The following is a 9,537-nucleotide window of genomic DNA, read 5'->3' as shown; positions in this document are numbered from 1 at the left end:
CCCACTAGATCAGGTTGCTCAGAGCCCCATCCAGCCTGGCCTTAAAAACTTCCAGGGATGGGGCTTCCACCACCTCTCTGGGCAACCTGTGCCAGTGTCTCACCACCCTCATGGTGAAGAACCTCTTCCTAACGTCCAGTCTGAATCGACCCGTCTCTAGTTTTAATCCATTCCCTCTAGTCCTACCATTCCCCGACATCCTAAAAAGTCCCTCCCCAGCTTTCTTGTAGGGCCCCTTAAGATACTGGTAGGCCACTAGAAGGTCTCCTCGGAGACGCCTTTTCTCCAGACTGAACATGCCAGCTGCATTACGTCCGGGTGCAGACAGTAGGGATGAGAGAGGGTTCTGCTGCACCACGTGTCCCTGCCCTCGTGCAGAGCAAACCCCTGCTCCGACTGTGCTTCACCTGGGTCCTTCCCTGCACCCTGCGATCTCCAGACCTGGGGGTGTTCCCTGGAGCAGCTCCTGCCCCTTGGGGCAGCAGGGGCTCCAACCTTCCCTGCTCCCACCAGGCACACTGCCATCGCATGGGAATGATCCACCTACCACCCACCACTCACCTTCCTCTGGTTCAGCAGTCATCTAGCCTGAAAGAAAAAAGGAAGAAAGATCATGAGTTTTCTTGAACTTTCCTCATCCTGGAGGAGTCTGGTGACCACCAAAACAGCCCAGCAGCGTAGGTCTCAAGAGCAGGGAGTGGAAAAGACACTAGGGCATAACCTGGTTTCTATCTAATGCCTTGGACAAGGAAGCGTTGTGCTGGGCAGACTGTGCCGCGTCTGCAAACTCGCCTCTGGCTTTTCAGTCTAAAAGGACTGGAGGGGCTCTCTGGCTTGGCGAGGCTGCACTGCCTTTTCCCAGGCTGGTTCACCTGGCGGACACTAAAAAGCCAAGAAGAGGGGAGGACGGGTAGATTTAAACAAACCCTCCCAGAGAAAAGAAGGCAAGAGACCCACCTGCAGTCTGACCTGGGAAAAAGTTTTACCAATGAAAGGTAAACCCTTTTTCCTTTTTTAATGTATGCTGACGCTAAGCTTTAAAAACAAAGCAAAACCATCTTACAGCTGGAGCGCTCCTGACTCCCAGTAGAAGCCAGAATTAGAAGTGCCGGTAAATCAAGCTCCTTGTCTCACCTACCAAGGGTGATTTGGCTGTTGCAGTCATTATACAAGAAATAAACCTGAGTGAACAGCTGACCTGGCCGCTCAGACACCATCTCTCAGGTTGGTGACTCTCGTGCTCATAACATCCTTGAGACAACGTCTTGGGGACTGGGGTCTAATGGGAGCTTTGGGAGAGCCTGCTGTTTCCATGCGTAAAATCCCCACCGTGGATCTAGTCCCAGAGCAAGCATTAACCCGTTCTGGGTCCTTTCCCGTGGGTACCTTTCCTTTTGTTAGCCTGGACCCCACAGGCACCGCAGTCTCCAGACACCGCAATAACTGGAGGTTGTCTGTGTCTGTTATCTCGGTGTATTCTGAAGATACGTGAGCATACAGCAGTTATATGTTTCAGCTTAGCAGCCCCCGTGTCAGGCAAACCACAGAAGGCACAGAATTCATGTTTTGAACCCCCATCTTTTGTTATTGCTGGGTTTTAATGTTCTCTCTGGTCACATAATGGACTAAATGTTCAAAAGTGACTAGAAGTGTTCCTACCTCATCGTTTCGGTACTCAGCTTGAAAATTCTTCATACATGCGGGTTTTCAGAAAAGCACGTGGGTCTGTCTTTGTCGTTGGATCACAGAGCAATGTTTCAGTTTGAGTACCGTGACGTTAACCCACCTTAAATCACCAGGAACTTCTGCACTTTGAAGATGTAACTCATCTGTTCTTCAGGCGAGGCACTTATAAACGAAGATGATGCTCAAATTGAGGCAGGTCCCTGCTGTCATCCTCACACGCTCCATCCCTCTGAGGTGCAGCTTGGCAGGCTGGGAGATGGTGGTGCTGAGGGCTTTCGCGATAGACAGTGGCTGCAAAAGCTGCTCTGTGACAAGAAAACACATGGACAGGTCAGCCTGTCATTAGAAACGGGGGAAGATGAGTAAAATCAGAGAATTGTTGTCGGAAAGGTACAGAGCAAAAAGGGCAAGTGCTCTCGGGGAGCAGATTCAAATGGGGTGGATCCATCTCCGGCCGCTTCTTCAGGCTGTGAGCTCAGGTCTCTGGGCTTGTTCCCAAAGGAGATCCCCAGCAAAAGGGTGGGTAGGCTGAGTGCACCTCACAAACATTTCACTTTCCTCTTTTTTTTTCCCCTGGAGCTTTGAGCTACCACTTTCAGCTGAAGGATGCCTTAGACTAACTGAGAAAGCTCCAGTCGTGACCACTCCAGAGGACTGCTCTGTGCCTGTACGAGGGAAGAAGAGGGATGTCTGCTGTTAATTTCAACGCCAGCTGAGTTGAAATGGATGCGAGAATTAGAGAACAGCTTGCAGCATTCTTTGAGAGGTTTCCCCTTTGTGCCTGAAGCTTACCAAATTAACAGTGTTGTGGCTTCCAAATTTTAGACGGAGATTTTCAGGGGTGTTTAATGGACTTTAGGTGTCAACCATTTCATTCCGCTGGCTGCTAGGCAATGGACCTTATTAAACCTCCCCAATCCAGGTGCAAGTAGAGAGCAAATAAATACATGTTGGAATAGAGCCTGTTGCATTCCTTCTAGGCAACATCATGATAGCAATAAATAAAGGTCTTGCGCTAATGAATCATTTCTTCCAGAATTAAGATTTGCTCATTTTTGATCCTGTATCAAGTGTGAGTCATCGTGACTAAGCCATATACATGTCTGTGTGCCTAAGAGATGCCTGAAATAATGGTCTCCTTCCAGAGGAGCTGCTGGAGTCACGGCCGGTCCCAGCTTCTCCCCACCCTGTGGCACGATGAGCCTCGCAGGCCTGGACACTGATCCAATTCAGATAGACTTCATTACCTGGAAATGTGAAGTGTGGAAAGAGGTGTGGGACAGGGAGATGAGTTGCTTAAGGTGGTTAGATGCTCACCTAACTCTGGTGGGGCATTCATGAGCCTCTGGGTCGGGTCTGGGCCCCCAAGCGCTTCGCAGGGTTGAGCCCTGTCTGAACAGTGAGGAATCGCACCTGGAAATTCTCATCCACGTCCCATGAGGTTCGTAACAACCCCACAAATTCCTGCACCTGGGACAGAACAGCCCCTGCACTGGTCCTGTCTGGGACTGACTGTCTGAGAGCAGCTCTTCAGAAAGGGCTTGTTGGACAGCAGGTTGGACACGAGTCCTTAGCGGGCCCTTGCAGCAATGAAGACCAGCCGAGGACTAGGCTGCATGTGTGAGGGTGCAACCACCAGGTCAAGGGAAGAGATTTTTTCCCTTTAATCAGCAAGTGGCTGACTGCATCTGGAGTACTTTGTCCAGTTGTGGGTCCTTCCATGCAAGAAAAAGTAATGTTGATAAACTGGCGCAAGTCCAGGTGAGACCACTAAGACGGTCAGGTGGCTGGAGCTCACAACGTTCAAGGAGAAGCTGAAGCACCTGGGTTTTTTTTACGCAGAAGAAAAGAAGGCAAAAGAGGTTTCTAATTAAAGTCTTCCAATACCTAAAAGAGATTATAGATAAAATGGAGTCAGGCTCCTTGGAGATGAATAGACAAGAGGATGGCTGCAAAAGTTGCAATATGGGAAAATTCAGTTGGACAATAAAGGAAAAATTCTTCCTCATGGAGGGGTGGGACATCAGTCCTTGGAAATTTTAAAACTCCATGGAACAAGGGGCAGAGAAACCTGATCTAAGTAGACATTAAGGCTCTGAGCCAGCTGACTGAACTGTATAAATTAATTTTGTGCTGGCACGTTTAACCTACCGGGGGAGAATAAATAAAGGCAGGCAGTTCTCCAACAGAACGTGTATGGAGTCAACCCTTCATCCAGACCCTTACAGATGTGCCCCAACATAATGCCACGGACATCAGGGACTCTGTGCGCTTCAGGGGACACATGGAAACACCATCTCAATTCCCAGCTGTATTAATGCGTACGCACAGCTTTCCAAAATAAACTCATTTATTGGGTTACAAGTCCAAGATAAATTTGTGCTGTTACATACTCCGGGTGCAGGATGCTGGATCCACACAGTGCTCGTTCCTCAGACTGGAAGCATGTTTAGTCTTAAGGACATTGTAGGTTTCAACCATAAAAACTTGTTTTCCATTTTAGCTTTCTATCCTTGACAACTGAGATTGGTAACTGCTTCAGCACAATCTTCCTCATACATCTGCCACTCTTGGGACTTCTCAGAGGCACTTAATCTTTCAAGTGACTGATTTTCTTGCTTAAAGTATACAGAGGTATTAGATATGTCATGAAAATAATTTAAGAGCAGGAACACATGTGCCTTTTTTTTTTTTTTTTTTTTTTTACTCGATAGGGCATTCTTTGGAGAATCAGACAGCCAAAGTTTGCTGCACAATATTGTTTTCCTGCTAAGGTGCATACCAGACACTTGCAATGGATGGTGTGCTCCTTACATGGTGGGAGTGAGTGCACATCTGCATGGCTTTATAACATGGCCATCATAGCTTCATGATTTGGGAGTATTTATGGTGTGCCATTAAAACAGGCCATTTGGCAACCGCTCTGTTTTGGAGGTGTTGGGTGACAAGGAGATAGAATCATAGAATCATAGAATCTTTAGGGTTGGAAGGGACCTTAAAGATCATCTAGTTCCAACCCCCCCACCATGGGCAGGGACACCCCCCACTAGATCAGGTTGCTCAGAGCCCCATACAGCCTGGCCTTAAAAACTTCCAGGGATGGGGCTTCCACCACCTCTCCGGGCAACCTGTTCCAGTGTCTCACCACCCTCATGGTGAAGAACCTTTTCCTAACGTCCAGTCTGAATCGACCCATCTCTAGTTTTAATCCATTCCCTCTAGTCCTACCATTCCCCGGCATCCTAAAAAGTCCCTCCCCAGCTTTCTTGTAGGCCCCCTTAAGATACTGATAGGCCACTAGAAGGTCGCCTCGGAGCCTGCTTTTCTCCAGACTGAACAACCCCAACTCTCTCAGTCTGTCCTCACAGGAGAGGTGCTCCAGCCCTCTGATCATCCTCGTGGCCCTTCTCTGGACACGTTCCAGCGCGTCCATATCTCTCTTGTAGTAGGGGCTCCAGAATTGGATGCAGTACTCCAGGTGGGGCCTCACGAGAGTGGAGATACCTCATGCCTGATCTATTCACCCAGGTTTTCTCCATCAGCCAGGGAAAGCAGACTGCCTCCCCCACTCCTCCTGAGCACAGCAACAGCTTTGGCTCTCATGGCTTGGTTTTGGGGTTTTGGTTCTGCTCCAGATACAGAGGTCAAGTGCAGAGTGGCCCAGCTCTTACCCTGGACAGCCCTAAACACATCACTTGCATGCCTTATCATCTCTTCCACCATTTCCTGACCCTCCTTTTAACTGCCTTTGACATTTCCTTTCTCCACTTCAATCTTCTCCCAGGCAAACAAATTGCCCCTTATTACTTTATTCTCTGTTGGCCCCAGTTCTGCTACATCACTGTCCAAATTTGATATTTCTGATAATGATGACCTAAGTCATCCTGACCGTAGGTGGTATTACTGATGAAGTTACCAAGGTACGGCTTGCCTGGTAAGACTGTAATCCCCAAGGCAGACTTGAACATCCACGAAAAACAACTGGGCAAATATTCTTCCAAAACTGTTGCAATCACCCGCATTTAGGTAGGATACAAATGAATTTAAGACTACTTTATTCAGTTCCTGCTGGCTTCATAACTGGTGACCGGATGGCTTCTTACTTGGTAAATACGAACAATGTGACTAATCACACACGTTTAATCAGAGGGTGAATTGTTTCCCAAAATGGGGTTTAATTCTTCATTACAGTACTCATTACAAATACTTGAGCAAGATACGTTGCAACCTCAGTGGCCAAGAGCAAAAAATCTTGCATATTTAAGTTTTTCTGGGGCATGAACTCCTTCAGTGAGCAGTGGAAATACAACACACTTCACAGAGTAAATTATGTGACAAATCACAGAATAAAAGAGCGTGGATGATTATTTAAATTAATGTGAATATTAATTGCTTCTATCTTCATACATTCCATTAGTAACAATGGCATACCCAGCATAATGAGTTCATCCCACTAGTTCATAGTGAGCAGTTAGCAAAAGTACTTTACGTATGTGCTGTGTTGCCATGGGGAGAAGCTCTTCCTCGGCATGAGGACCTTGAGGACACCCCTGCAGATCTGTTTCTTTTTTATGCTGTATATGATGAGGTTCAGCACAGGGGGAACCAGCAGGGAGATGCTGGCCAGCGGGATGTGAACAAAACGGGAAGCATGTTCGCCGAAACAGGGAACCATGGACAAGCCAACCATGGGGATGTACAGGACAGGATCTTCAAAGCCTTGAGATGCTCCCTCTGGGATGAGATGCTCAGAATTGTCTTACAGGTTATAATACATGGCAGAACAACGGGTCTAGTACCATTACAAAGATGAACACAGCTAACCCATACATGCTGTTGAACATAATGTCTGCACACACCAGCTTGATCAGGTCCTGACGCAGGCAGTAGGCATGGGAGAGCATATGGGACCAGCAGAAGGGCGGCCTTCTCTGCAACAAGAGTGATGGCAGCATTCCTAAGAGGTGCCTGCACAGAGCAACCACCCCAACCTTGGCTATCCTGGCACCAGTGAGGATGCAAGAGTATTTCCATAGGTAGCAGATGGCCACATAGCGATCAAAGGCCATGGCCAGAAGCACCGAGGACTCCATGAAAGAGAAGGAATGAACAAAATAAAGCTGATTAAAATGGGCGTCAAAACTGATTTCCCTGTAGTTGACCCAGAAAACACTCATCACAGTTGGTGGTGTAGACAGAGACAAACCCAAATCAGTGATGGCCAGCATGGACATGAGCTCGTGGAACCTCAGATTGCTCCCGATGACAAAGAGGATTGTGCAGTTCCCTGTGAGGGACAGAATGTAAATGCCAGTGAAAGGGATGGAGAGCTGGAGGTGGGCAGTCTCCAGCCCCGGGATGCCTACCAGGGTGAATGTGTGAAGCAGGAGTTGGAGCTGTTGGACAATGACACGATGGACCAGGGAACGTCTGCACTGAAATAAAAAAACCCAAACAAAACAACCTCAAAAAATAAGTGTACTGCCCACAAACCAGAAACCAGACATATGCACACTTATATATGCAGATGATACAAATTTCATAAATTACCCAGGTTCATAGCAGTGGTTAATGAATATGCTGCTGAATATTTTTCTCTTTTCATTGATGACTATGAGATAAAATATTCATGAAGGAGAGAAAAATTTAGACAAAAGCATCAAGGGGTTTTGAAATTAATCAGCTACCTCAACATGTTAGAAGCTCCCAACAGCATATTTTTCTTTTAAAAATACTACTGGTTTAAAGTAACAAATCATGATGAATTCACATGTATCCATCCAGCAGTGAGTTAGACATTTATAACCCCTACAAATGAGAAACGGAGGTCCAGAAACTTCAGGAATAGTGCTGACAACGAAGAATATATAAGACCAAACCTTGCAGAGTTGTATAGAATAGAATAGACTACTTCAGTCGGAAGGGAGCTACAACAATCACCTAGTCCATATCAAAGGACAGATATCTTTTTTTCTTATTCTCTGGGGAAAGAAGTCTCTTACTAAATGACTTATTTAGTTTAGACTACGTGATTGGCAAAAGAAAAGCTGAATTGATCTAAAATTTGTCCACCAGTCAGTGCGTGGTTGACAGTGATGACTCTTCAATATACCCCACAAGCACAACGCGACCCAGTGACTGGAAACCGAAGTTACACAGAAACTGGATGAAATGAGACACTGCTAGTTTGCAATTCTGAAAATAAAAAAGGGCAGATGACAAATTCTTTGTCTGTTGGAACCGTAAAGCTAAAACAGAAGTTCTTCTGAGATGTACGCTTTGCCTGGAGCACATACGATGGGCTTGATGAGTAAATTGGTTATGAAATTCTTCTGGAAGTGTGATGCAGGATGTCAGAACAAATCATCACATTGATCCTTTCTTGATCTAATATTTTCTGACTCTCCCGTAATCAGGAAAAAAACCCCACATGAATTAACATATTAATTAGAACAGAGAGAAGGGATTAAACACTATTTCCTTACTTTGCCCTTGAGTACCATATAGCGAAACCTCTAAGCATCAGGGTCAGGCCCTGCAAGTGCCCTCTGAGCTATGAAACTTCAGGGCAACATTCCTGCCCTTTGCATTTCAGAAATGTACCAAATTCTGCTGCTGCCAAGGCTCAGTTTTGGCTGCAGAGAGAAAGCCTGAGCCAGACTCACCCAGTCCACAAAGAGCCACTTATGAGGTCTTGGAAACCCCCCAGGGACCTTGGATAAAGGGACTTTGGGGAACAGACAGAAACAATGAGGGATCCGAGTGAAATCTGCCTTCAGTTCACAAGTATTGGGGATCAAGTCCCCTCTGTGCAAGGAGCTGTACAGACACACGCCAGAGGAAGCTCCTTCTCTGTGTTGCACTCAAGCAAGACAAGGCAGTGTTGGGTGTAAATCAGCCTCTTGAGCCCTGGCTTTGCCTGTGCCTGGAGGAAAGGGTTGCTGCAGCCTGTTGGGTGATGCCAAGCAGCAGGCTCATGACCTGCTGAGGGTTGGGAGCTGGAGCTTGGGATGGGCAGAGCTATGACTCATCCCACCTGCTCTTGGCTTGTTATAGAATCACAGAATCACCTAGGTTGGAAGGGACCTTTCAGATCATCGAGTCCAACCATCAATCTACTGCTGACAAAAAACATCACTAACCCATGTCCCTCAGCACCACGACTACACATCTTTTAAATCCCTCCAGGGATGGCGACTCCACCACTGCCCTGGGCAGCCTCTTCCAATGCTCGACGACCCTTTCGGTGAAGACATTTTTCCTAATATCCCTCCTAAACCTCCCCTGGCACAACTTGAGGCCATTTCCTCTTGTCCCATGGCCTGTTCCTTGGGAGAAGAGCCCGACCCCCCCCTGGCTACCCCCTCCTTTCAGGGAGCTGTAGAGAGCGAGAAGGTCTCCCCTCAGCCTCCTTTTCTCCAGGCTGAACACCCCCAGCTCCCTCAGCCGCTCCTCACCAGACTTGTGCTCCAGACCCCTCACCAGCTCCGGTGCCCTTCTCTGGACACGCTCCAGCCCCTCAACGTCTTTCCTGTAGTTAGAGGAAAGCCATGGCATTTGAAGTTCATTCATGTGTTGTGAATAGATGAGACTGGTGTATTTAACTGCTCTGATCACCTGCAAGGCAGCTGCACGCCAGCTGTGCGAGCAGTATTTTTGCACAGAAATGTGTTATGTGTCTCCTCTTTGCTGCCAAGCAGAGATGGGCTGTGGTGTGGGTAGCAGTAACGCACCCCCCCCTTAATCTGTTTCCTTGTGTCTTACCCACTCTGCAGCATCTGTCCATTGCTCATTGGGAAGGCACCCATAGACAGAATCCCAGAATGGCCAGGGTTGGAAGGGACCTCTGGA

The 9,537-nt window shown here is 47.4% G+C and overlaps 1 protein-coding gene across 1 annotated transcript; it reads right to left on the bottom strand.

Annotated features, from left to right (window-relative positions):
* Positions 1-1,836: 1,836 nt before the first annotated feature.
* On the bottom strand, positions 1,837-8,189 carry LOC134513499 (olfactory receptor 51Q1-like). Its single transcript, XM_063330319.1, is given in 5 exon segments — positions 1,837-2,022; positions 6,176-6,396; positions 6,399-6,458; positions 6,461-7,082; positions 8,172-8,189. Coding segments are annotated over 5 exon segments (1,107 nt in total).
* Between the last annotated feature and the right edge of the window lie 1,348 nt (positions 8,190-9,537).

This window comes from Chroicocephalus ridibundus, chromosome 1 (assembly GCF_963924245.1).
Source record: "Chroicocephalus ridibundus chromosome 1, bChrRid1.1, whole genome shotgun sequence".
NCBI classification, from domain to species: domain Eukaryota; kingdom Metazoa; phylum Chordata; class Aves; order Charadriiformes; family Laridae; genus Chroicocephalus; species Chroicocephalus ridibundus.
This window is presented reverse-complemented; position numbering and strand designations above follow the sequence as displayed.